Source organism: Xiphophorus maculatus, chromosome 4 (genome assembly GCF_002775205.1).
Source record: "Xiphophorus maculatus strain JP 163 A chromosome 4, X_maculatus-5.0-male, whole genome shotgun sequence".
NCBI lineage: Eukaryota > Metazoa > Chordata > Actinopteri > Cyprinodontiformes > Poeciliidae > Xiphophorus > Xiphophorus maculatus.
The window spans coordinates 20168525-20196369 of record NC_036446.1 but is presented as its reverse complement, the minus strand read 5'-3'; the positions used below and the strand labels follow the sequence as shown (position 1 = coordinate 20196369).

Here is a 27845-nt window from a genome sequence, read left to right as displayed (position 1 = left end):
GAAAATAGATGTGCAGTTCAGGCTTTGACAATAAAACAACCTTGTAGACATTTTTAAGGTAACACTACAGGGGCAATTATTCGGAAAGGATAGTACTCTCCAGGTTGAGAGTCAGTTTCTTCCTCAAGTGGAGGAGGCATCTTGGTCTTTGATCATGTGTGATGATAATGGACAGAAAATTAATAGATCGATTAGTGCCTCACCCTATTTCTGATTTAGACATAGGGTAAGAATTCTAGTATTCAGGTGCAATTTTTGTACAAGTCCTTGTGGTTGTTTTAGAGATCTTCCATATATAATGGACTGAGCTATGGCCAAGGGACTAACCCAGAACTTGGTGAAGGGATTAATCTCCCAAGTAGAGGTAGGATCCTTCTAGGATGCCCTGGATCCTAAAAGGATCCAGGATCCAGACCTCTGCAAATTTGCTTTTGAGTGCCTCTACTGTGACTTTAAAATGAATTACTTGCTGAGAGAATAAGATTAGAAACATGATTAAGTCAAACTCATTCAAATAAACATGATACATACCTGAAAAGTAAATGTAAATTAAGCTAAAAGCATTGCATCGCAAATAACTAATTATTGTTCTCCCTTCAATCCTCCACCAGTGGTCGTGTGAAACCGCTGCTCGGCCGGTTCAGTGAGCTTGAAGCCTTGCTGTCTAACATGAACATTAAGTCAGGCAGCATTGATGCTGTCCTGTTGGACGCAGGCTGTTCCTCCATGCAGATGGATCAGGCAGAGAGAGGCTTCTCCCTCAGCAAGGATGGACCCTTGGATATGAGAATGGATGGAGAGAGGTAGGACATTTGCCACATGAAGCAGTGGTTACTTTTGGAGCTGCTGGATTATCAGAGCAGGTAGAACCTTAAGATTGTTCACTGATGCAAGGACCTTTTAGTGAAGTTAAATGGACTTCCAATAAATCTATAAATTATTCCTTTTAAATCCTAATTGATTTAATAACTTCATTTACTGTTTAAAATGGTAAGTATAAACAATCCATTTATTCAGTGATATGTTGCTTAAACATGTAGGTATGTATATGCAACATCTACATATGATGTACATGTATGCATACATATGTTTATGCCACATATACAGCTCTGGAAAAATGAAGAGGCCACTTAAAATGATCAGTTTCTCTTTTCATCAGTATATGTTTGAGTAAAATGAACATTGTTTTTTTTTTTTTATAAACTACTGACAACATGTCTCCGAAATTCCAAGCAAAAATTTAGTATTTATTGGCACAAAATGAGAAATGGTCAAAATAACAAAACAGATGCCGTGTTTTCAGACATCAAATAATGCAAAGAAAATAAGTTCATATTCATTTAGAAAAAAAACAATACTGATGTTTTAACTCAGCAAGAGTTCAGAAATCAGTAATTGGGAGAATAACCATGACGTTTTCAATGGGGTTCAGTGCAGCGGTTTCTTATTTTTTCCAGAGCTGCACATACTTATTATATGCAAGTATCTTTTTCTAAAAAGTCTGAATTTTAAAGATCTTTATCTACAAAAGGACATAATATTCAGCTACTGTTAAAGTAGGGTTAGAGAGGGCACAGTGTAGCCTCTTTAAATGTGAATATATTGCTTTTGCATTCGGCAGATGTTTCAAGTCCAGCTCATTACATGAACTTATCTGAAAGAAATAGAAACTGGAAAATGTGTAATTGACTAGTAATGCCTTACGTTTTTCATTTCCTACAGAGATATAAAAGATATTCCTGAGTTATCATGGACTCCATAGGAGGATATTGTGCTGTACGGCTCTGTGGTGTTGTGTCAGATCTAAGAGTCACAAAGCTGGACTCTTAGATCTGCTGAACAAGTTGACAGCTGTTCAGCACATTTTAATGGAGGTAGAGAGGAACTGCTCTTGGAAACGCACCTAAATGTCATAGTGGAATAAATATGTTATTCCTACTATATATAACACAGACAATGCCACATAGATGCTATTCATAATTTACCAGCCTTTAAGTTCTGGAAACGCTAAGCAGCCACTTTATTAGGTACACTTGGTTAGTACTGGGTTAGGACCCTCTTTTGCCACCAAAACTGTCTTAATAAAAAAATGTCGGTCAAATTTAGTCCAAATTGGCATTATAGCATTACTTATTTGATGCAGACTTGTCCACTTTACATCCACAGTAGGATTCTGCTGTTCTACCACATTCAAAATGTGCTCTATATAGGATTGAGATCTGGAGTACAGTGAGCTTACTATTATCTTAAAAAAACTGTAAGAAATCCTACATGCTCTTGCTGGCGGAAACGATCAGTGAATCTGCACACTGAGGTCTTAAAGGGATGGACTTGGTCACCAAAAATACTCAAGTTAGCTACGGTGTTTAAATGATGCAGAGTCATTTAAGAGAAGCCCCAAGTGTATCCAGAACATATCCGTCACATCATTAAACCGCCTCCATCAACCTGGACCTGTTAATACAGGGCAGGATAAATCCTTGTTTTCATGTAATTTTATACCAAATCCTGAACCTAACATCTGAATGCAACTAAAATCAAGACTCATCAGACAAGGCAATGTTTTTCCTATGTATAATTGTTTTGATGAATGTGTATGAGATTTTACGCTTGGTTTCCTGGTTTGAACTGACAGGGGTATGAGTGGTACTCTGAGATGGTGACCTGAGTTTAAGACTCTGATTTGAGTTACACTTAACTCACAAAAATTACAGACTTCAGATTAGGTTTAGACTTGACGTACTGTAGATTATGGCCTGTAAGTGGCTCATAACAATTTGCTCATGTTTATGCTTTAGTTTTACAGTAATGGCATAAATGTCACTAGTTACAAAATTACTGATTAAGGATACTTCTGGCTGAAAATATCAACATAAAAGCACTTCCCGTTTTGCTAAATTAAGACGTTTGAGATCGGCATCACTCGAAATATGATAAAACAACAAAGGACTTTCAATAAAAAACGCACAAAAAAACTATTTTTATTTACATTCTATTAAAACTTCCCATTTAAAAAATTACTGACACTTTTCATTAAGTAATAGAAAAATCTTTATTGGCATCACTGCAATAAAATTCTTCCGTTTACTGCTGACCAGAGCTTCTTATATCTCCACTGGTATTTTGATCATTTGTATTGGTGATGAACTCTTTTCCATCACCCTAATCTTTAATTCCCTTTACAGATTTTCAGTCAGATTCAAGTTCGGGCTGTGGCTCCAGCACTCGAAAAGTTGATACTACTTAAAATCCTATATTTTATTATCTTCTTAAATAAAAGGCTATTTGAAATCTAAATCTGAAAGGGATGTGAATAATTTCAGTGGTGAGAATACAAGCAAAGCTAAGCCCAGTCCTCTACGTCTTTTTTGGACTTGCTCTGTTTTTGTTTGTGAAAACAGCCTTACTGGATGGTCAAAATACATTTTTGATATAGAAAGCCACAGGTGGTTTCCCATCTCCAACTACCAACATTTTTTATTTATCTTTCCTTCAAAATAACCAAAACCAAATGTTATTCCAATCACATACTTAATACAATGTGTTACTTTACGTTTAAAATATGGAGCAGTTTTTTAGACATTCTTTGACGTAATGCTCCTAATAATTATTAAATAAATTAGGAAAGATAAGGATTCCTGAGGTCTAAATACAGGACAACAGTAATAGACCTCAGTATATAGGCACACTACATACAAATGGGAGATGTATATGCAAAAATAGTGCAATATGCTTAGAAATGCATTTACTTTGTTTTTTAACATTTGCATAACCTGAAAATCAATCCCATAACCTCAACACAAGCTGTTGCTAAAGCTGCATTTCCCTTTTTTCCTGCCTTGCAATGATTTTGCTCAGAATTGTCACTCATGCAGGCTTTTAGCTGTATCTCAGAGTTGTCAGGATTCGCCTCTGTCAGCAAGGACATGACGTCAAACAGCTTAATTGGGCTTCTTTTTGTGCGTAGGTACCCTGACATGCCCTGCGCTGCTGACGTTGTGAATACCTTAGATCAACAGGCTCTTGCATCTATCCTCACTGCATATGGGGAAGAAAGACACGCCAGGAAAATAGCTTCAGCCATTGTGGAAGCGCGCCGTGTCAACCCCATCACCCGGACACAGCAGCTGGCCAGCGTGGTTGCAGGTAGTGAGACTCTACGCTGATTAATTCCCCGCAGGATTCTTGGGGTTGTACGGGAAAATAAAACACGAGTGGAGTTATTAATGCTATTTCCCAGAGGGACACGCATGTCTAAGAAAATTATACTGACTGTGATCTCGGCCATCAGCATTTCTTCTTCTGCTTCAGTTTTAGTCGCCTTATTCCACACCTTCTTTTGAGAGAAAGATGAGATGGAGATGGAGGTGGCTGGAACAAAACGTGGCTAATGCCTTGAAAACAGTATTTTGCATACAGTCGCCCATCTCTCTCTCCCCACTCTGCTTCCTTGTTTCCTTTTTGCCCACCCTTTTTTTGACTTGCAGACATACACCTGACAAACATCCAAGCACCCACATGTCCCCAAACAATTGACACACTCGTGCGTACAAAAGGGCTTAGCTATTTGTCTTCAATGATTGTTTTTATTTTTTCCCTTTAGCCTTATGAATCCGGATTTGAGATGCAAGGTGTCGTTGCAGCAGTTATTGAACAGAGCGGCGTATGCGTCAGTGTCACCCTGGGAGAACAGGTGTGAGTAAGAGCAGCTGTTTGATCTCTTTTCAAGAGCGAGGCAAGTTAACATCGATGTTTATTTGAAGCGATTCAAGACATCTTGATTTAGGAAAGTTCCAGGGGGAGCTCTTCGACCACCTGTGACAATGATGGTTTTAGGAAAACATTACAACCCCATAACAAATCATGAAGCTGTATACGTGATATATATGTTACACTTTCCATTGGAGAGCAAATTAATTTATATCACCATCATTTATCAATAAACGCTTGCTCTTCTGATTATATTCTATCAGCTTGCCAATGCATACATGCCTCTTGAATTTTTTCACATTATGTCACAATACAACCACAAATATTGTTCCTTTATTATCGGTATTTTTTGGAATTGAGCAACACAGATTACCATATAATTGTGAAATTAACCCTAGCACTGTCTAAAGAGAAGGGGTCATTTGGACCCAGCATGTTTTTTACCCAGTGCATAGTCTGGCCATTACAAGTTTTTTTTTTGTGTGTGTGTGGTTGTGTGAACTGACGGTCTGATGGAATACCCGTCCTCCACACTGTCCGACCGTGACATCTGCCACATTCCTCCTGAGTGTTGCACTAAATCTGCAGGGGGATTAAATAAAAAGGAAACATGTTTTCAGATTTACATTATATATTCATATTTACCAAGCTGGACAACCCAGCAATCCACACACCATTCACCTCAATCACCATCATCCACCACACACCCACTCCACCACCAAAACCTCACCCCAAGGTGCACAAATTGCCACCCTCAACCCACTTCTATGTGTAAAATGGGGGATGGTTGTTTACAGCGCATTCAATTTCTGGTAAGCTTCATAGTGTAGCTTCCTTCATAGTCGAGTTGGTGCACATACATTACAACCAAATGGTAGCAACTGGGTAAAATGTAAAATCAGATGCAATTATTTAAAACTTCCACCCCTCCGTTAAGCAAACATTTATCAATAACCAAGGGTCCAGACACTTTGTATGAAGCAAAACATAGAACAAGGGGTTGGTTTTTACCAGGCTACCTTTTTTTGGAGTAATTTTATCTTTGTTGCAATGAACCATAACCGGTTTAAAAAACATTTATGACATAAGAGTTTTTCCTCAGGCAAAAAAGTATCTCTTCTGAAGTATCTTAAGTGTCTCCCTTACTGTGGCTGATTCAATGAATAACAACAAAAAACAAAGCGTTCAGCTAATCAGGAGTTCTCAACTTTTAAATATAAGTTTAAAGTGAGCAGAAAAGGCTAACGTCTTATAAAAACCAACAACCAAAACAACAACAAAAAACCTGCACAGCATGTTTTACAAACTACTTGATTCAGTAGGCATAAGGAAATACTGCCCATTTTGTTCTGCACCGAGACCTGTGGTTTGTGTTTAAAGTCTCTCCGATTGTTTGAATTATTCAAAAAAAATGCATGTAAAAACTTTCACTGTCAGAGCAAGACTGTTAAACATGTCCAAGTTGTAAATGTAAATTACAACATAAAACGTGAGGTGTGATTTAATGAGGTTCATAGTGCATAAACAAGTGAATATTTTGAGCATGTAAACACTTTGCAGCAATTGTTTTCATTCTGGCATCCACATTATTCAATGAATGCATGCTTTGTTCACGTTCTTTTATGTAAAAAAACATCCTTGTTAACTTAAAAAATTCACGTAAAGTATTACTCACACTCTTGAATGTGCTCATTCAAGCATAATAAAGTGAGCAGGTGAATTCAGACACTAGGTCTTGCTTTTCTGTTTTACTGTCTATAAATTCTTACTTAGGCTTTGACCTACAACATAATGCACTGATGCAGAAAAACTGGCATTACATCTTCGTTTTTTTGGACAGTTAATGATTCCAGATGCTGGCAGGAGAGCAGTTCCAGACCTCAGGAGGTTTCCAATGATTTATCTGTGGTATAAATTCTGTCAGTCAAACCTATGGACACATCTATTAATTTTGAATGAGGCAGTTACTAAGAAAATGACTGGCATGGTAGTTTTTTATGTTTTTCTTCCTCTGAGCAACATGAATTTTAAGTGTAAATGTTGTGCTTGATATAATTTGCTAATACTATAACATCCTGCCAAATTTCAAACTGAAGATTTCAAAGGAAGTGGTGCTGTGCTTCTGTATTATTACAAATCCACCTTTAGTGTGCAATAAAGCACACATCTGCCTTATCCTAACATCATCAGAGCATGTAAAAAGGAAGAAATAGGAACATTTTAGACAAATATGGTTATTTTCCACAGAACCAGTGGCTCACGGCAAGGGGATGATGAATTATATACATACAGACATGCTGGTGCCAAAGCCTCCAACAGAGTCTTATCAGCAATGGGCTGATGGTATTGACCTGCCTTTGTCCTCCACACATTTCAGACTAGTAGCTTTGTTTGCTTCTTTATTCTGATCTTTCTAACATATAGAAACTATTTTCTTTGCACACAAGCACAAAGGCTGTACTACAGAGCAAGTTTATGCTCAGCATTAGTATAAATGTAAATAATTTTGTGCTTTTCATGAATTTTTTTAAAACCATACTTTTCCACCATGTAAAATAAGAGATATAAACAACTTGCAAATTCAAATATATACATACACCTCTACTGAAGTTAGGGTGAATTCATAAACAAACTCCAGATTTCATTCGAACTGGATATTTTACCACACTTTTTAAATGAAATATTAGTTAAGTTAAATGGGTGTATAGACGCACTGCAAATATTTGAAATCATTTTGAAAATGACAGTTTATTGGGCTACTCCAGAAAGCCTTTTGTTTGGTGCTGATTATGGATTTGTTCAATCATATTAGCCTGCTAACTTTTGCTTCCAGGTGAATTTGAAGGTAATGCTGTTTCTGTTCATTTGTTTGCTCAGAGAAACGCACAAAATAGATTAATTTCACCCAGACTGATGTTTTCAAATCATTTTAACTATGATGATTTTCCGCTTACCTCTTATGGGAACAGAGCACTTAAGAAAAGCATTTCTACAGAAATATTGATTTGATGAATAGCATGTTTAATAATGGTTATTTTCATAAGGTACTTTTAATCTGACAAGCAAAACTTATTTAAATGCATATACTATTTTATTGAATATGATGAGTGTGCATGGACAGCTTGTTGCAAGTTACTCAACTGCATTTCAGTGAGATCAAAATCTTGACTTTGACTTTGCCCAGGACTAATGCTACCTTAATTTTCACCCAACTCTTGGTGGATTTAATTATATGTTTTGGGTTAAAGGATTTAGTTCTGCTATGTGTTTATACATATTTATGGTGGATTCTATGATGGTGAGCTAGCTAGGCCCTTTTGCAGCTTAGTATCCCCAAACTAAGACACATGTACATTTATGTTTCACAGTTGGTAAAAATGTTTGTTTCCTCCAATGCTGAATTTGGTTTATGCCAAAATCTTGCTTTATGTTACCAGCTGGACTAATTAATTAATATCTGTTGATTAAAAAATAGATTTAAGAAAATGCATTTGTCTTTACGTGATTTAATTTTGAGAAGAGCCAATTTTAATTCATTTTCAAAGACAGAAAAAATAAATTATATTTTTATATATACTACTGTAGCATCTAAGAACACATTCCTTTTTGTGGCTTGGTCAAAACATTAACTATTCCGACCATCTACAGGCCTCAACCTGTACAAACAGAGCTGTGTGAGGTTTATTCTGCAGGTCCGTGTTGCACACTCAAAGTGTTTTGGTTCATCCTTAACCAGCAGATTTCCTCTTTTTGTAATCTCTTCCTACCTCCATAGAGCTGCCTGCAGAACCTTTCAAAGGTGAATTAGAGAAAGAGTGCCTGGCTTGGTTAAGCTAGACCAGAGCTGGTCCTTGCTGTGCAGGCATTGTATTGATTACAGCGTGAGTCACACCTTGGACTGTTCAGTGCAGGAGAGAAATGCCACATCACTCACTTCTCTATTTGTTGCCCTATCTCTTTGGATCTGTGTAAATGCCTAATTGTTCTTTTGTTTTCTATGTGTAGTTGTCATGGGTTGGTCAAGATTAACTTTACAAATGTCTTATTTTCTTTAGTTTTGACTTCAAAACTTACATGAAAACATCTCCTTCCTGTGATGGTTTTAGTTGGAGGTAAAAACTGCAAAATTCTTTACATTTTTTTTGTTGCGAACAGGAGGACAAATTATATTATTCTACAGTTTAACTTGAATGTGACAGTGACACATAATTAGTGACACATAAGCAATAACAACACCATCTCCACCCTCCATCTGCTCCACACAGTGCCTCTAATGGACCTGCCGCTCAGTCCAACTGCAGCTCCCTCTTCACTCCTAACTTTGGCTTGTTTATATCCTTTAATAAGCTGTTTTTTTATCGCTGTGACGTATTTTCTCGGAACCGATCAGTCTTGTGTTAATGATATAAATCAAGCTGTTATTTGTGTTGTTTTTTTTTAGTGAAAGAATGGTGTACATACAGTACTGAGCAAACGTATTTACCCATCTGTCCTTTCTTTATATTTTGTTTCAAAAGAGCCAGATTGTTTTGTAATTTTTTTTAAATGCTCTTGAGCAATAGTTTCCAAGACTCCCTGAGGGTCTTTCAAAGCTTTCTTTGGACATGAACTTGTTTTGGAATAACAAGTCTCTGCAGAACAATCAAATCTTCTCTTTCCTGTCTTTGGCCATTTACCAATAGCCTTTGAATGATTTAAGCACAAAAGAGACCCCTTAACTTAAAGAATAAAATGTTGTGTCAACATAAAACAGACACTTAAAGTAAATTGGGATTTTTGGGCACTAAACAGGCAGGCTACATGTGCTACATATAGCCTGTTAGTTCTGCTTTAATCGGTTTAATCTATGAAAAATAATTAAAAGGCGTATTCCGTCACTTTTCAGACTTTCCCTTTTGTGTTGTGTTTGGGCTTGTAGCTCATTGCAATAGCACAGCGAAATGTTGCAGAGCAATGCATTGATGTTATGTTTGGAAGATAAAACTTAGGCAGAGTTAGGAGTAACATTTTCAGTAACATAGCAACCTGTGGAGGGTTTTTAAAATGGTTTGTGACTAGTCCTGTTTACTTGTTATTCATAACAATGATGAAAGATTGCTTGTGAAAAAAAACAAAAAACTTTCAGATCATTTCTGCTACAGTTTTAACCAGGAGTGTTGCTTTAGCTACTCTGACGCATGGGCTTCTGCACTTCCATTTTATTCGTGAGTGATGTAGTAATTGTGCAAGTCTCTAGTAAGTCTCTGTTTTAGGCTACTTATAAGAGTTTGACACTCTCAAATGCTTCAGTGGTCTGGCTATTTACGCTTTGATTATGCTCTATAAGCGTAACATTGTACCTGTAACACACATTTTGGTTGTTCCTTCTCTTAAAGAATCTTTTATGGTCATAATCATGGACCAAGAATCCAAGAAAGAGACTGTTGTTGGAGGGTCAGGAAAGATATTCTGTGCCTGTTTCCTCTTATGATGGTCACTCTCTTGTCCTGCAGAATCTTTACAGCAGAAATGCTTACTGTATCCTTTTTTTGTTTTTCCAGTAAGCAGCTACACATTTAAAATATATCCTTTAGAAAGTTTTTTTTAAAAGAAAAGAATCTGTTTGCAGCCATTGAAAGAAACAAGATCTAGACAGTAGTGTATATCTGGTCCGAAGAACATCATTCAAAGATTGTGTTTCTATCAGAAAAGTGTGTTTTAAAATTACTTGTCTGTTTTGAAATGTAATGGAAAAAGGCTGATTGTGGTTTAACTGTTTCTGTATTTTCAAGATCTTAATATTTCTTTGCTCAGAAATATGCTAATATGTGACCTTTGAGACAGAATCTTTTTTAATGCTTAATAGAAAACAAAAAATTTACACCAACAAAGTGATTCCCAAATACTTGGTATGTCTTGTTAACTGATTAAATTGGTCATAGATTACATCACTAAGAAAATCCTTCAAACTCCTCACATCCATCTGATACCAAATGGACTTACTTTGACTGTTTTATTATTATTTTATTATTATTTTTTTAGGAGCTTTTCCTCCAGGCGTTGTCTACGCACGTAAAGACCGTCTTCAACGTCGTGCCCACATTGCAACTAAGACGTTCCAGGCCCTGCGGATCTTTGTGAATGATGAGTTGAATGAATTGCACACGGGGCTCTGCGTGGCCCAGTCAGCGCTGAAACCTGGAGGAAGGCTCTGCGTGATCACATTTCATTCGTTGGAGGACAGACTGGTCAAACGTTTCCTGCAGGGGCATGACTTGTCTAACTTGGATCAATACCACTTTAGCCAAAACAAGCAAGGTAGCAGAAAGAAAAAACTGGTGGATGAGGACAGTGAATGTAACAAAAGTTCTTACTGGTTTCCTGTGAAAAGAAAAGTGGTCAATCCAGAAAAAGACGATGTGAGAGAGAATCCTCGTGGACGATCTGCTAAACTCCGGATAGCTCTACGGCAGTAACTTTCAAACGATCATGGGAAAAAAATAATGTATTTCATAATGAAAATTTCATTTTTTACTGTGAACACATTACTGCACACATATCTGAGTTTGTTGCCTAGTGAAGCAGTGAAGTGGTTTGTCTTTGAACTGAAATGTGTAACAGCTTTCGGACCATTTGGTAACAGAAAAAAAGGTGACAGTATCTGAGCTTTTGCATCAAGTGAGAATTAATGCCAGGCAACAACATGCTTCATCTTTGTAATCTAGTTTTTTAAGAAAAGGAATAAAAACCAAAGCCTGATTCTTGCAAAATTCCTTCAAAGATATTTCACTGTCAGTTCATTATGTTTTTGTATTTATTTGATACAAACATTCTTATGTTAAGCTTCACTGTAATTGTACATTATTCAGCAGATTCTTTGCAGAAGATGTATGTCTTTTCATTAGAGTGCATCACTTTGCACGTCTGCAGTGGCGTTATTAGTGAACAGCAGCAACAGGGTTTAAGAAAAGACGACCTAAAAATGTCCCAAGTCCAAAGCTGATTGGTATTCTGACAACGGATCAGTACTTTTCAATAGTGTTACAGTTTTAATTTTTTTTTTATAAACACAAGTTGGCTATCATAAAAGATACAATAATCGTAATAATTAACATCACAAACTCCATTTTTAAAATTAGTTAAAGTTTTTGTGACCGGTCAGAATTTGCAATGTTACTGTTGACACTGAAGTTAAGAAGCAGTAACCTTGTGTCATTAAATCATTTCTCATTTGACTATTTTTAATTGATAACGCACAATTTTATCAAAACAGGATGAATGTTCTCTTCACTCTAAATTTCTAAACATGGAGGCTTCAACATTTTAGTTTGTTGGTCTTCACAAATCTGTCTCTTGCTACCAATGAAATCTTTAGTTTCATGTGTGTGGCCCAGCAAAGAGCTGCGTTGCAAAGCTTTTTTTTTATTAGTCTGAGATTCGTTTGTGGAAATGGAAGTACCTTTTGCAAACCAAGCAGTTTATTTTGGAAGAAATTTGGTTGAGATAAACAACCCAATGCCATTTTTGTTTTTATAGTAGATGATTTGGTCAAGTTGACAGATTTTTCCTCATCATCCTGGTTTGATTTCATTCATTAATTAGTTTTCATATTTAAGTAAAAGTTCTTAACCTCTGTTCAAATGTGTCTTTTGATAGTATTCTTTTTCTGAGACTGTTTTTGACTTGAACATCATGTTTTAAAGTTGTTTTCTACTTCAAGACAGCAAAGATGTCTTTGACTTCCAGGCTTTTTGGTGTAGGTGAGCCCAACAGTTTATTTGTCTGAGCAATATGAACAAAATGGGAGGATGTTGCCAGTTTCTATTCTTTCTTTTCTATTGAAATTTTTATTGTTTGTAATATCTTTAAAAGGTCCCAAGAAAAGCCAAAAAAATGAGGTTTTACAATGTAGGAGCAGACTTTTTCTGTTATGTCTTTAAACTGTCATTATAATAATTATCAAATAAGGACTTGGTTGTTGTTTTTGTTGCCTAACAGCTCAAAATAAAAATGTCAAAAAGCTATCTCATTGTCCAGACAACAATTGTGCTTGTTTACAACACGTTCAAGCTATGTATGATGGCACCTGAAGTTGTTGCTGCCCAGAAGCTTAATATGTAAAACCAGCACAGAATTTTTTTTTTTTCATTGACGTCTGTATTTTCCCTGAACCTCCCTTGATGAGTAGCTCAAGTGCAACCTCTACTGCACCATATGAATCAGTAATGCCACTAAATACTGAATGACGCAAGTGTCAGAAGTGGTGCTGAATGAGCTGGGTGGTTGTTCTTGAGCATTCTCTCACCTTCAACTGTAAGCAGATGAGGCGTTTTGATCTTTACTATTTAAGTTTGGCTAATTGTAATTGCTTCATCAAGATTATTAACAATTTTTTTCTTCTTTCTCAGTTTTGTGCTCTCTAAATATACCCTTGCAGTTACCTTGGAAACTAAGTGGTGCAAGTAATACTCAAGTGCATCTAAATTTATATCCTGTAGTTTAATCTACTTTGAAAATAAGCTGTATTGGGAGTTTTCTACGCCCCTTCCTGGTGGCACCTGTGGATGTAAAACCCGGGATATGTCAGGACATTTGATCTTTTTCTTTCTTCACAGAAGTAAAGTGTTTGCTGAGCTTCAAAAAGCTGTGAGAAAGAAGCTTTATAACAGACACAATAGCTGCTAACAAACAAGAATTTATCCTTCAACAACTTTCAGTATATTATGAAAAGTGGAACTTTCAAAATCCAGTTTTCCACAGGAGGTAATGATTTCAGTGTTGCTGGTGTTGATCCTTTTTGTTAAGTGCCTCCGTCTACACAGACATAGAAATGTTAATTGGATTTTCAATCAAGATTTAGTATTTCCCACACTGACAAAAGTAGCAATATACCTGTTTTAATGCCCATTATCTCACAGTGTAAAACTCCACAATGAAGCTATTAAGTATTATTGGGACAAAGATGAGAAGAGCTGAAGGCTGTTAAAAGCAGCCCGGGCTTCCCGAGCCTCCTCTGCACCACTATGGGTCACACACCTCCATGCAACATCACGTCAATGCAGCAACTAATGCAAAATGAGCCTCAACAGTGTAATATGTAAAGATTATACATTACATGAACGTATACATAGAACATTAAAACCAATTAAATTTTTTTTGCTTTGAAAAAGTAAATTTTGGGGCATTTATTACCTATAAGCAATAATAACAAATATGCATCTAAAATAAGTCGGTGTGTAGAAAATTTGTCTTTATATCATAATTTTCACCTTTTTGATTTAATTACAGAAATAACGTTCACATACAGTAGCTGCGCCTGTACATCTTCTCAATATGTCAAGATAGATGCCAAGATACAGAACTGCGAATCAGTCTCGATTCATCCTTCATTTATTTATTTACTCAGTACAGCTAAACATTCTTCCAGTTTTGAAACTGGCCCTGGTTATTAAATCTGCAGACTTTCTGATGGCATTTAAAAAATGTTTTGTAGGACTTTAGTTGAGTTATTTGATTCATATTCTGTCCAGTTCTTGGTCATGACCGCAGCACAATGTTATGCTGTGTGGTGTGAATCATACTTTAGGTTTTCTTCTTTTATGCCAGTTATTCAGCAAAACCTACGAGAATCTCTCTGAATTTAATGTTTTTTTGTGTGTGTGGGATTGACAAAAAAAAAATCTAACGGTAACATTGTGAAATTACAGTATGTTCAACTGCAGAAAACAAATTTATTTGTGATTTAGTTTTATGTAGTTTATGACTCTCTGAATGCAAACTCAGCTGTCCTCTGTATTTACTCCAGTTACACATAAGACACTGATCAATCACAATGGCCAATAAGAAGCAAGATTGTTTTGTTGCGATTAGAGCCCCCAGGAAATAAGAGATCCATTATGTATTTTAATGTAAAGCCAATTTTTTTGGCCCTATAGTCACGTTATTTAAAAAAAGATTATGTAGCTTTATGTTATTAAAGCTAAAGTTTAATCAGTATTACTTTTATAACAAATTTATGTCAGATCATGATTTCTTGGTTAATGTTAAGTTGTCATAACAAAGACATTTTGAATAATGTCAACTTTGTATTAAAAGTGTCATGATTTACCGAAAGAAACTTTATGACAACAGTCATAAATATTCATGAAGACTTACTCATGTTCATGACAGGTGTTATGTCATGTTCATGACAGGTGTTATGTCATGTTTATGACGGTGTTATATCATGTTCATGACAAGTGTTATATCATGTTTATGAGGGTGTTACGACAGTCTTATTCACAACCCGTCAAATAAAGTGTTACCGATTATTCAGAGCTTTTTAACATGAGACGGCAAACCTGTTTCAAAAGGCAGAGTAATGATGTTTTTATCATGTCCACCTGATGTGATACGTTTGGGTTTGATTTAAGCCATTTTAAGTAAGAATTAATGAAGAGGTGTCCTTATTGATCCTTCACCAGAAATTTCATTTTTGTATCGCATTTTATAAATACTTTTTAAAATGTCCTTTCTTCAGTTTTGTTATTTATTACTTAGTTTTTCGGTATTTATAGAAATGCATATGTTGATGTATTTGGAAATACGAGGTACAGTCACACATGCCTCCCATGTCTAAGCCAACTTCTAAAAGCTGGAGCGTCCTAAAGTACCAAGCAAGGTCACAAACATAGTTTATGTCAAATATTTAATTTAAATGCTATAACAGCTGCTGTTGTGAACAGTACGTTTTGGCATGTAGGTGATTAAAAATGCTGTTTGCGACCGAATTTTATTATTTCAGACAGCTGGCACAAATCTGTCTCAGGTGATGACAGCAAAATCCAGCTTGTTATGAGCTGACACTTGAGAACCAACATATGTGCATTAATGCGCATGACAAACATAATTTGCACCATCTGGGAAAAAAACTATTTGAGGCAATGAAGATGCATTTCTAAGTTGCTTATTTTCTTCTTATTTCAGTAGCACAATGTCACATGCCTTACTGTATGCTTTGCAAAAAGCAGATCACTGTAGTTCAAACGTAGGAATACTAAACAATTTGTAAATTAACCTTGTTAATTCTGCTGTTTGATCAGTTTTGCTAGATGTTTGGACTGTCTTTAGTTACCTTTTGAAGTTCACTTCCAGAGTCAATGTTAAGAAAAAAGTTAGGCACCCTGGAGGAATAATTACATTTCGATCTAATGTGTTTTGCACGCAGTGATGCATAAATAAATGACGTGAAGTGACACAAAAGGGCAGGGCGAGTAACACACGAGTGAAGTAATATATCTACAGGAAGTTGCTGGATCATCAGACAGTAAGTAAAAAAAAAAACAAGCCACTACACACAGCGGATGCCTTGCTAATGCATGAAATGGCACTGTAAGCTCTAAATGAATTGTGATTGCGGTACCATTTGCAGTGGGGAAAAATAGACCTCATTTCAAAGAAATGTATGCTCATTATGCCTGGCTCCTTGGTCTCTTTTGTTTTGATATACAATCTGATTGTTCTACCTAGATGCAATGATTTGACCAAAGCACGCCCATGTGTGTATCACGTTTCTGAGTGGACTTGGTTTAAAATAAAATCCCCTTTTTTTCTCTTTGTATTCAAACCACTTTTGCATAGAAATGACCGGGACTTCTTGTTGCTTGATGAAGAAGATGATCATAACTGAGATTCTTACCCTCAGATTGTTCTCATCTGTTACTGTAATTCTCAGTCACCATGGAAACAGTAAGGGAGAGATAACAGTAAATAAAATGTAAGGTGATGCTATTATTAAATCCTCAGATCAATCCATAAATTGACTACCTGTAACAAAACTATTAGCAGCTGTTGCAGAATCACGTTTTTGAAATGCACCGAGCCTCATATGTATCCAATCTTCATGCATCATAGATAATAAAGTGAATTTTCAGCCTCTTCTGGCTGTGCAGGGAATATAGGACAGTGTTGCTTTGTGCTCTTTGTCACTTTAATGTAGATATTTGCATCGCACACGAGAGCAAATTCCCCTTTAGGCCAAATATGTGAGGTTGGCCTCAAAAAGGTTATAAATGAGGCTAATATTAAATCAAAGGCTGTTAAACTGAGTACTTCAACCCATCTTCTAACTGTGTCAAATTGTGCAGTTTGTTCCAGCGTAGAGATGTCTGCAAAATCTGTGGCGGCTTACCATACTTCAAATAATATGAATAAATAAAATATTATATAATATAATAATGTGATATTTTTTTACCCTCAATTTTCATTATCAAGTGAATCAATCAAGTGTTTGAAGCACCGGGGTGGAGATGAGATGTTTTTAATCAAGACACCTGATTTGCAAATATGTATTGTTATGGGCATTATACAATTTTGTGTTGGATTTATATTTAATTTTTGCTTGTTTACCTGTTTAAATTACCTATTTAAATGGTCAGTTAACTTCAAATCCCAACAATTTTATTTTTGTCAGTATACTTATTTTGCTGTTGGGGTTCAATAATTTTATTGCCAACTATAACAATAAATCAGTATTCAGCTTGTTAATGATTTACTAGTAATGCCCATGGTGATAGTTTCGCACAGAATAATCAGTAAATAAACAACAATTTCCAGCTATCTGTCTGTTCCTTTGATTAGTTTTCTTCCTAACAAAAGCCAATTCCAAGAACTGCAACCCTTTTATGACTCAGAAAAAAGTGTCACCTCGATTCTATCATATGTTAGAGATGCTTCCCAAGGTTTTATTACATTAAAAATGTTAACTAGGGAAATAACCTAAATATTTTCAAAAATGATTAGCAAGCTCTCAAAAATGTTTTCAAGAGATCTGAATTTAAGTGATGTTGGGATTCAAAGTTACCATTTTATGGCCAGAAAAAAACGGCTTGGGCTAAAATGCATTTTTCGGTAGCGCTCTTGCTTCATTACTATAATATTCTCTAAACTGGAAACAGATGATAAGGACTGGTACTTTCATCAAGCGGCTACTGGCCCATGCAATAATATGACAACCAAATATAATGTGACATTTTCAGTTTTGTTACAATCCTATTAATCTGCATAGTTAATGTCCTTAACTGTAACTGCAAGCTCTGTGGTTGCACCCCCAGTCAACTTGCTATAACCCAACCAACTGGGACTCCAGTTGTATTTTCGCTTTCTTTGTTATTCGGCACAGTCACTGTAGACTATTTAGAAATTATTAAAATAGATTTGTATGACACAGCTGTTTAGAGAGTAAAGCTCAAAAAGATAACCGGAGGAGATTTATTGTAACGAGACAAAACAAAAAGGCAGCTGCTTGGAGAGAAATGTCTAGTGGGCTAACGGATGAGGCAGTATTTCAGCACTCTCACAAAATAAATGACGACGCACTTCCTCTGGATATTCATCCTGCCCTGACGGTAGTATTCTGTTATTTCTCCACTTGTGGCTGACAGAAGGGAGTGAAGCGCTGTGACCATTAACTCTCAGTGTAAAGAAAGAGACGTGCGTCATTCTGTGACTCCCCCTCTGACAGACAGAAAAGCGTTTGAATTTCAGAAAACAGAGAGCTCATTCAGGCCACATCTTCCCTCCTCTCCAGCTACCTGCCCATCTCAGCTTCTCCAGCTGCTATATAGGGATCTTTCACAGCAATACGCAGAGTTTGGAGCTGTTTGAATATTGTTTGCGAGACCTGCAGGTCTCATGGGTAGCTTATAGTGTGATAAAAAAGTTACTGTGACGTTACAGTCCAGCCAGGTCCACTACTGTGATTCGGTTAACTAAAGTTTTTATTTTTAAAATCAACTGAGAAGGATTTCTGAAGTCTCTTCTGCTTCTGGACTAATCAGGCCACAACTTTACTGTCACTGGACAATGTGCCATGTGATCACTAACTGACAAAGCTTACATTTTAGTTTATTGAACTTTTTTCTTTATTTTTTGTGCATTTTTGTGAATTGAAGACTTTTGTGTTTTTGTTTAAGTCTCATTTGACTTTTTAGGATGTTCTTTTGGATTCTCCAAAGATTCTGTTGTTTCCAGCTTTGCACAGTTGCATTTTATCACAGTGACAAATTACAGGTGTGCTCACCTGCACTGATGAGAAACAGGTGAGAGTTGCACACCTATCTCATCATGTCATATTTCCAGAATTTACACATCCTATTTTCTTTCAGCTGGCCACCATCTACCAGCTCATAATCCATTCTTTTCCTTTTGTCTTGTGCAATTAATGTAGTAAAAATCTTCTGATTTTCTTTTGTTATATTTATTTATGGGTTGTTTTGTTTTTGGATTGCCTCCCTCATGCCTGCATTTGGGTCTTTAAACCACTTACATACACAAAGCAATATCAAAGACCCCTATTTCCATCTGAAAAGAAAAAAATGACATTTCAGCTCATGATAGTGTCACTACTAGGCTTTGCGGTAGGTAAGGTGTTTTTAGAGTTGTAGAGGCAAATATACTTTTTGTCTTTGTGGTCCCAAGTTGAAATTTGGTTTTATCATGCCACTGTCACCCAAAAAGATATTTAGGTGGTGACTTTATTTTAAACAGCTTATGTTTCACAGCAACGTTTCTTTGCAGAAGGATAAAGCAGATGATTATTGTCACACTTTGAACATACCTAGTGGTTGGCAGCTCCTTGAGTGTAAGATTGTCAGACTCTGGTAGACTCCCTGACCAGTTTCCCTCTTATCGTATCTATTAAGGGGGAGATTTCCACTTTAAAAAAAAATCTTCCTGCTGTTCAATATTTTTCAAATTAGGGATGAAAGTTTTTAAGATGCTAAAGTAGATATCTAACAAGGGAGCATCCAATTAGTTGGTAATCATCTTGGTCATGCCCTCTACTGGTCTGAGAATCTGTTGTCCGTAATGTCTGCTGCTGGACCTTGTTCTCATAAACTGCCATCTGGGACATTTTAAGGATTAACCCAACCTGATGCTCAAACTCACCATCTGCTTGTAAAGCTGGAAATGAACCCTTCTTTTCCACACTCAAATACTTTTTTGAATTCAGCTAATAAATGACAAAAACAATAACTTCCAGCATAGGGTTTAGGAACCCGCTGTAAATTCATCATCTATAAAATGGTAACCTCATTTTACCTAAAAAAAAAAAAATCACAACGAATTACTTAAAACATCCCAATCTGAGTTGCAGAGGCAGCTGGTCCCTCTGCTGCTCGACAGGTTATCTTCACATTGTTGTGGCTCATACATGCTGCTGAACTCCCAACAGTCATATAAATGTTCTCAGCATTGCTCCTCATCTACCTCAGTAATAACTTTGAGATATTCTGAATTAATGCTCGTTTAATATTTCTCCGTCCTACCCTGACCTGTGTAGAGAGAGTTTGACAATTCTGTAGGTGTCTCAGATTTTTGTTGTTTTTTGTCTTTTTTTAAAGTAGTGGAATGTAAAATTTTACACTCCGGTTCTCAATTAAATTTCTCTAATGAATAAAATGTTATTAAGACTCTGAAGCAAATATGACGTGGTATTTCATTCTGTGTCATGACAGACACTTTAAAGGTGTGAAGCATATAAAGACAAGGAAGAATATTGGCTACATTAATCTGATAGAAAGTTTTATCCATCTATTGTGTCTTTTGAGATTGGGGGAGAGTTAAAAAAATATAAATGACAAGATATGAATACAATATTTTTATGTATCTTTTGCTGTTTGAAACACTTCTTCCTAATTTTTCTCTTCAATATTTAGGCTTGTAAGTCCACTCCTTTTGAATGTCAACAGATGTGCTTGTGTCTCTGCAGTTTTTAGGCTAATTTCAAATGATTTTGAAGTAAAGTTTAAAAACCAGGGCCTATCTGTAATCGGCACCAATGAGCCGAAACATTGGATGCTGTGAGAGCAGAGTAAAATCACCACCCTCCAAGTAGGTGTGCCGTGTATGAGTAAATCTTTCCTCCTTTCCATTATTCCAACATTGTGAAAATTGCCTGTCTGAGTACAAGCCTGCAATATTCCCAGCAGTCGTCCATTTGGCTCTTAGAAAGGCTCCACTCTCCACAACAACAGTGAAACAGGGGTCACATGCTGAACAGTCACCCTGGGGTTAAAATGATAGAGTTTGTTCCAGTTTAATTTACTCAGGAACACAGGACACCATCACTCAGGCCTTCAATGGACACCTTCTCGTTTTATGGTTATCAGTGCATGCACTGTTGGCTCAAGGAAATTGCAGCGACAGTGTAAACACGGGACTTTGTTATTCACTCACACATCAATGACTCTTATCTGTGGTGATAGTTTGGTCATTTCATGACCTAATGATGATAACCAGGGAACACCAACTGGGATCTCATCGGCGAGGTCTTTTTTGAAATATGGGTAATAATTTGAACATCTGGAACCCTTTTTGCCCTAAGTTAAACCAATATCTGTGACAAAATTATAATTTAATCAGTGCATAAAAAAGATTCATTAAAAGGCACTGCTTTAGTGAGTTGTTTATGTCTATACAATGTTTTTAGTGTGTTTAGTGTTTAATAAAATGTCTAAAATAAGAAACAATGTATACAGTAGGCTGTGTTTTAAGGTTTTGCACAGATAAAGCCGTGGCATGTGCCGGGTTATTAAGGACAAAATCATGACGTGTTTTGTTTTCACACTCAAAGGTTGGTACCAAGGTTAATGTATACATTTGGTCCAGTTACACAACCAGCACATTTATGCTGCAAATGTACATTCGGCTGTCATTGGAAGAATATGCTTGTTTCTTATTTAGGTTGGAAACAGCTGCAGGTTATTAGCGTTCTGCTGGATGCATGATGTGGAAGCAATTTGACCATTTGATTCTGGATTATTCTAAAAAGGTGCAAGACCTCTGGTCTCTGGACTGGACTATGACACTTGACCGGGAATAGTAAAGACAAAAGGAACACAAAAATCAGAAATCTCAATAGAACATAAAACAGCTGAAGAGTACCTTGTCTATTCTATTTACAGGAAGTAAATAGAATAGACAAGGTTGGTGAGCCCACCAACAAAAAAAAGATTTAAAGTCCACAAAGAGAAAACTAATCATGAATAAAAATCAGAATAGAAACCATTGCATGAGAAAATTGAAATAAAATACAGAAACATAAAAACACAAACCTTTAATTATAATAATACCCTGATTATATTGAATTTAAAAGGGATTATAGGAGCAAGGTTTTAGGAGCATCGTGCTCCTAAAACCAGCACCTTGTTGTACTCTATTTACGTTGTAAACTGGGCCTGAGCTCTCAGCTGGTTTTAAATTTTACCCAATTGCTGTTGTTTGCCTGTGACATATGAAATGTGGCAGGTCGACTCTGTGAAGTTTACCCGAAATTGCCTGTGCTGTAAACCAGTGTTTCCCAACCCTGGTCCTCAAAACACACTGCCCTGCAGGTTTTAGGTATTTCCTTGCTTCAGTCCAGCTGATTTCAATTGATTACTGATTAGTTTGTTGAACTGCAATCAGTTGAATCAGGCACATTAAAGTAGGGAAACCTCTAAAACATGTAGGACAGTGTGCCTTGAGGACCAGGGTTTGGAAACACTGCTGTAAACAACCGTCCTGCACTGCAACGAGAGAAGAGCCAAGCTGAACGAGGCTACTGTTAATGTTAATTCAATATTTGGAAGTGTGGCCAACACGGACCGAATGGATTTGATCATTTCCTCGGCTGCCATTGCTAAAACTACAGGCAGACTACAATTCTGAAACACTGCAGAAAATGAAAAAGTTGTTCACAACTTTTCCTTCTATTTGCTGATTGGCCCGATAGAAAATCTACCAAAGACAATCCAAGTCTAGCAGAGAAACCCCAGACTGTGATATAAGCAAGATTTTTTTCAAACGGCATTGTAGAGAAAGGCAATGGCCAGGCTATTGAACTCCAAAAGTTGACTGAAAATTTATGTAATGTTTAATGCTTTCAGATGCTTGAGCATCAAGTCCTGCTAAATCTTAAGAACTCTGAAGAAAGACTCTAGCTCCTGGATATACTTTGAACCAATAATATATTGCTTGGTACTTATGAGTTTAACCCTGTATAGAATCAGTAGCATTTGTAAAACAAAACTGCCGTTTTTTTATCGACAAGGATTCAAACAAAGAGTTTGTCAAAACCTTTAGCTAAAACACCATGTTTGTAAAAACTTGCCACAGATAAATCAACTGTTTAAGCACTACAGTACTACAATACTAGAGAACCAAATACAACCCCAATTTTATTTTTTTAAATTAAGTCTTTTTTAGATGCTGGATGGACCCTGCTAATAGCTCTAAATGATCTCTGCAGCCTGTGGAGGCCTCGATGTAATAGTTGCTTAGTGTTGTTTGGTAGTGCCTTAGATGTGTCCTGTTAGTGATGAGGGCAATGAATTTGCATCAGATGTGTCATGTTCCCAATAAAGATGTGTGGCGACCGGTTCTTGACAGGTGGCGCTCTTTAAGATGTTTGTGTGACATCAGGGATAGACCCATGGGTGAGGATCTTCCCGTGTACCAGCAGGAAGTAAGAGAGGAGTGTTCCCCTCTGGTCAGAGAGCTGTGTGGCTCCTGGACGCCAACAGATCATCACTCTACTCATGTCAGACACATGACAGACACATGTGACATCTCAGTTTGGCTTCACAGATTATTTTTTTCTTTCTCACCATGTTCACAAGTGTTATTTTTCACTGCTGGTTGGTTAGCTTGGAGATAGTTAAAGTCTAGAGTAACTATACAATTATTCTTCTTATAAACCACTCATTTGGACTGCACTAGTGTTTCAGTCTGCAAAGTCATAAAGAAAGTCAGACAGAGCTCTTAGAGAATGTTTTGCCAGTCCTTTTAAAGTTACAGAAAGTAACTTAGAAAGTTAAAGTTTGAAAATTTTTGTGTGTACCTAAAAATGATTGAAAGCACACATGAAAAGGCTGAGAGAGGAAAACATGATTCATGCAGGAAAGAGTTAAAGTTGGTGGCAATCATTTTTATTTGAACAAAACAAACACAACTATCGCAAATCATTATGTTTACCAGCACACATTATGTCCTTTATTAATGCTTGATGATCGTAGCTTTGCTACCATTTACACTTTCATCAATGATACTGTATAACAAATTAATAATGACAACTACAGTAATTACCCGGATTAGTCAGATGGTCCTGTATTTCCTGTCCAGCACCAAGTGTCACTTAAACTAATTTACACAACACCAATTTATGGTGCTGTTGGCGCCACTGCCTTCCACACTGTTGATAGTCTGCAAAGTCATAAAGATATTGAGGATACTATAAACCAGAAAAAAGCAATTATGTCTGATGAATATTTGACGATATTTTCACATCCTTTATGAAGAAACACTATCACCAAAATCCACATTTTAAACAGGCATATAGATAGAAATCTACAAACAACATGGAAAGGTGGTACTCTACATATACATATACCAAAACTCAGCAAGCAAATATGATCTAAAATAAACACAGTTCTAACCAAATTTATTTTGATTTCTTTAATTTCTCATCTTTTTCTCTCAGTTTTGAGAATCTTATCCCAGTGGATGATACATAAGCACTGCTTATTGGTGTTTACAATGTGAAAATGTTTCATTTTCACACATGACCAGCAGTCTGAGTCAGTGGAGAGATCACAATGAAAGTTGTAGGTGGCTGTTTTTTTCACCTGCCCCACCTAAAATGTGAATGTAACTGAAGTCGTTTGACTAGAGGAAAAGAAAACAGGAAATAAAAAGATTGTTTTTTCAAGGATTAGGAAAGCAAAGTTTAGATAGATAGATAGATAGATAGATAGATAGATAGATAGATAGATAGATAGATAGATAGATAGATAGATAGATAGATAGATAGATAGATAGATAGATAGATAGATAGATAGATAGATAGATAGATAGATAGATAGATAGATAGATAGATAGATTTTCAGAGGCTCAGATATGAGAAAAGGCTCAAGTGTGGCTGCTGCACACAAAGAAGTTGAAGCAGAGAAATGCCACAGCGCACACTGAGTGACGTCAACCAGGAGGCCCCGTGGGGACGAGGTGAGTCAGAGCCAGGGCCGCGGCCTCGCCAGCTCTCCGCAGCCATGAGCGCGTCATCACCAGTCTCACTGACACCCTCTCACATTTCTCTGCATCTGCTTCAATGTGCCTCTGCCTCCTTCCATCCCTCCACCGCCTCAGGAGGATCTCTTCACATCCATGGCATACGCCAGTCCCAGCTCTGCCTGTCTGTCTTTGTCTCCCTCTGCACACTTTGTCGTGGGTGCTCTGCAAGCATGAAATGTTCTTAGTTCTAATTATGGGGCGAGCGATCTTTCCTTTTTTAAAACTATAGTTGGAGAGCGGGGGTGTTAAATAAAACAAAAACAAACAGAAGAGGGACCATCATCAACAAACAATGAGTGAAAAACAGATTTATTTTTTTTTAGATATTCTGACAATGTCAACATGATATGGTTTTGCTCTGACTGTGTTCAGACAACAAACAGCTTAGTGGTGCAAGCACAATGAGTCACACCTTTGCTCCGCACTATTAGCCAGACAACAAACCAGCATCTTTTAACATCTTCCATCCCTGGCTACGCTCAGGTTAAGAGAGCAGATGCATCAGCGGTGAACATTTATGTTGATGAGGAGCTCATTAATGCAGAATATACTGCTGGTGATGGATCTGTGCAGGGATGATTCACCCATCACCAGCAGAACAACGCTTAAAATAATTTAGTCGAACCGCTCAGACAAAATGTACCCCATAAACCTCTATTGATTACCTTTCCCCCGGGGGCATTTCCCAGCAGCTTTCACCCAAACAGCACTGACTGATAATGAAGCGATTAACAACATATGGGGAACTTTTACTGTCATCATTCCTAAACCCTCAAGGGTTAATTTTTCAGTAATAAAACATAGCCTTTTGAATTATGATGTCTTACTCATGACAAAGTGTACAGAGGTAAACATTATATGTTTTGTATGCAAACTAAATGAATGAAAACATTTCAAAAAGCTAGTGAACAAAACATCAATGCACTGTAATATTTTATGTTGTTTTTCACCATCATTAAATTACACATAATGATGATCAAAAGTCCACTACAGGTTGTTAAAGTGGCATCAAAAATACAATTTTTGTTTGCTTAAATACAAACTACCATTAGTTATCACTTATTAACCTTAAACTTTTAATGTAAATCAATATGCATTTTTATTTCCAAAATAAAGAGTTTGAAGTCTTGTTACTCCTTGAAATGCAACAAATTAAAATTTTAGTCATTTGCAGTTTTAGGGTGTATATATCATAAGCTTGCTGAAAATGTTCATACAATTTAGTGTGCACAGGAAGTCGATGCAAGACAGTGCTGTGCAAAAGTTTAAACCAAATATAAGATCTTTATGTTTTGCTGCTAAGCATAGTTTTGGGGATATTTAAAGTAATCATATAGATAAAATAATTCTCTTTTATTTATAATTTTTTAAATTTATTTATTTTTTCCTTGTTTCTCATCTAAATGTACCTGACTAAAAAAGCATAGTCTACAATGTGTCTTTAAAAAACATCCAATGATTGGATTAAAGAAGGAAATAAAGACAGCTTGTCTTGATGAGTGACTCAAGATTTTTGCACACTACTCTGTACTGTGTAGCAAGACAGAAAGTGTTGTTACTTATTCAAAATCAAGGAAACTGGCACACAGTGCTGTCATTAGTAAGCACAGATATCTCATTTAGTTGAGGCTCATTGTGAAGTAAATGAAAATCCTTGGCCTCATTTAAAGGAACAATTCACCCTCCAGCCTCATTATAAAAAGGTGCTTTGTTGTTGAGAAGACATTGTACATAACTGTTGTTTGATCACAGGTTTTTCTTAACTAATTCTTCTTTATGCAATGTTAATTTGATGTTTATTATGATTTGTAGTTGCATTTGGAAGTACCCAAAGTGCCTTTTTTTTTTTTAAACCCCTCCAGGGGGTATTTTTGTGGGCTCTAGAGTCCCTTTTCATGAAGTAGGCTGACAGGAAAGGGGGAAGGAGTGGGGGGAAGACATGCGGTAAACGTCGCCGGGTCCGGGAGTCGAACCCGCGACAGCCGCGTCGAGGACTTGAGGCCTCCAAGTGGGCCCCCAAAGTGCCTTTTTGATGATGCTGGCTTAACAGCGGAAGAAGATGAATTAGGTGAGTAAAGTTGTTTTGTTTTGAATTGAAGGGTTCAGGTTAATAGTCAATGGCAGGATCATGTGTACGACAACAAACACGAACAGATTATTGTGGGCCATTAATGACCCACAGACCCCAAACTTTATAGGTTAATACATTAAACACATGATTGAGCGGAGAATATGCTGCTATCTGTCAGAGTGGATGTTAGTTGCTTACTTGTTGTAAAGCTGTGGTGCTCAAGTTGTCGAGCGACTTGCTAGTTTTGAGATGCATCCCTGCATCAAATTGCTGAATTCCCTCGTTAGCAGTCATTCAGCTCTGCATGTAACGAGGAATTCATTTGATTCAGGTGTGCTGGAGAAGGGATGAATCTGAATGGACAGTTCTTCGTGGTGAAGAGTTTGCTCAAAGGTAGCAAACTTTACCTGTACTATAAAAACATGGTATACCTGGAAAGCTGCTTTTAGTACTGGAATATGCTGTTGAGAACTATCGCTGTTATCATCAACACAAATTATTTGTTTACACTGCAGCAGCAAAGAGAGGAAAACTTTAATCATTTGCTCAATTTGCTCAAATGAGCTACAATTACAGGCTTCATTTTACCTCTGATTACATAAGATAATGACTCTTCATTAGCCGAGGTTTACGTTTTTGTAGTACGGGTCCATGTCAACGGTGAATACTCAAAGTTGGGTCAAAGTCTAAATTGCAAACTCTTTTACTGCTTTGTCATAATTTCAGAAAAAGGGCTATTCTTCATTGCTACTCTTCAAAATGGGAAGGACACACACATTTGCCAAATAGAGGTGTGTTTATGCTTTCTCGGCTCAGAAAATGACCACAAATAAAATAGGTGCTTACCTGACTTTCCAATATCTACAATGACTGCAAACTTATAAAAAAGAAAAAGCTAGAACTACGTTTATCTCACCACCATTTCCTATGAGGATAAAGGTAAGAAAATATCTAAAGTTCACTGTCAGAACAGAGAGTTGCATTTTGTGGTTATTAT

At 36.7% G+C, this 27845-nt stretch overlaps 1 protein-coding gene across 2 annotated transcripts in view; it reads left to right on the top strand.

Moving 5' to 3' along the window:
• mettl15 (methyltransferase like 15) overlaps positions 1 to 13849 on the top strand; it is a 55700-nt gene extending 41851 nt beyond the window's left edge. Inside the window, exons 4-6 of one of the 2 annotated variants that reach the window (XM_023332856.1) lie at positions 612 to 803; positions 3968 to 4146; positions 10732 to 13848. In XM_023332856.1, coding sequence (XP_023188624.1) covers positions 612 to 803; positions 3968 to 4146; positions 10732 to 11165 — 805 coding nt within the window. In that variant the 3' untranslated portion in view covers positions 11166 to 13848. Of the gene's footprint in view, positions 1 to 611; positions 804 to 3967; positions 4147 to 10731 lie in introns of both variants that reach the window. The other variant, XM_023332857.1, reaches the window with a different exon arrangement.
• The last annotated feature ends 13996 nt before the right edge of the window (positions 13850 to 27845 follow it).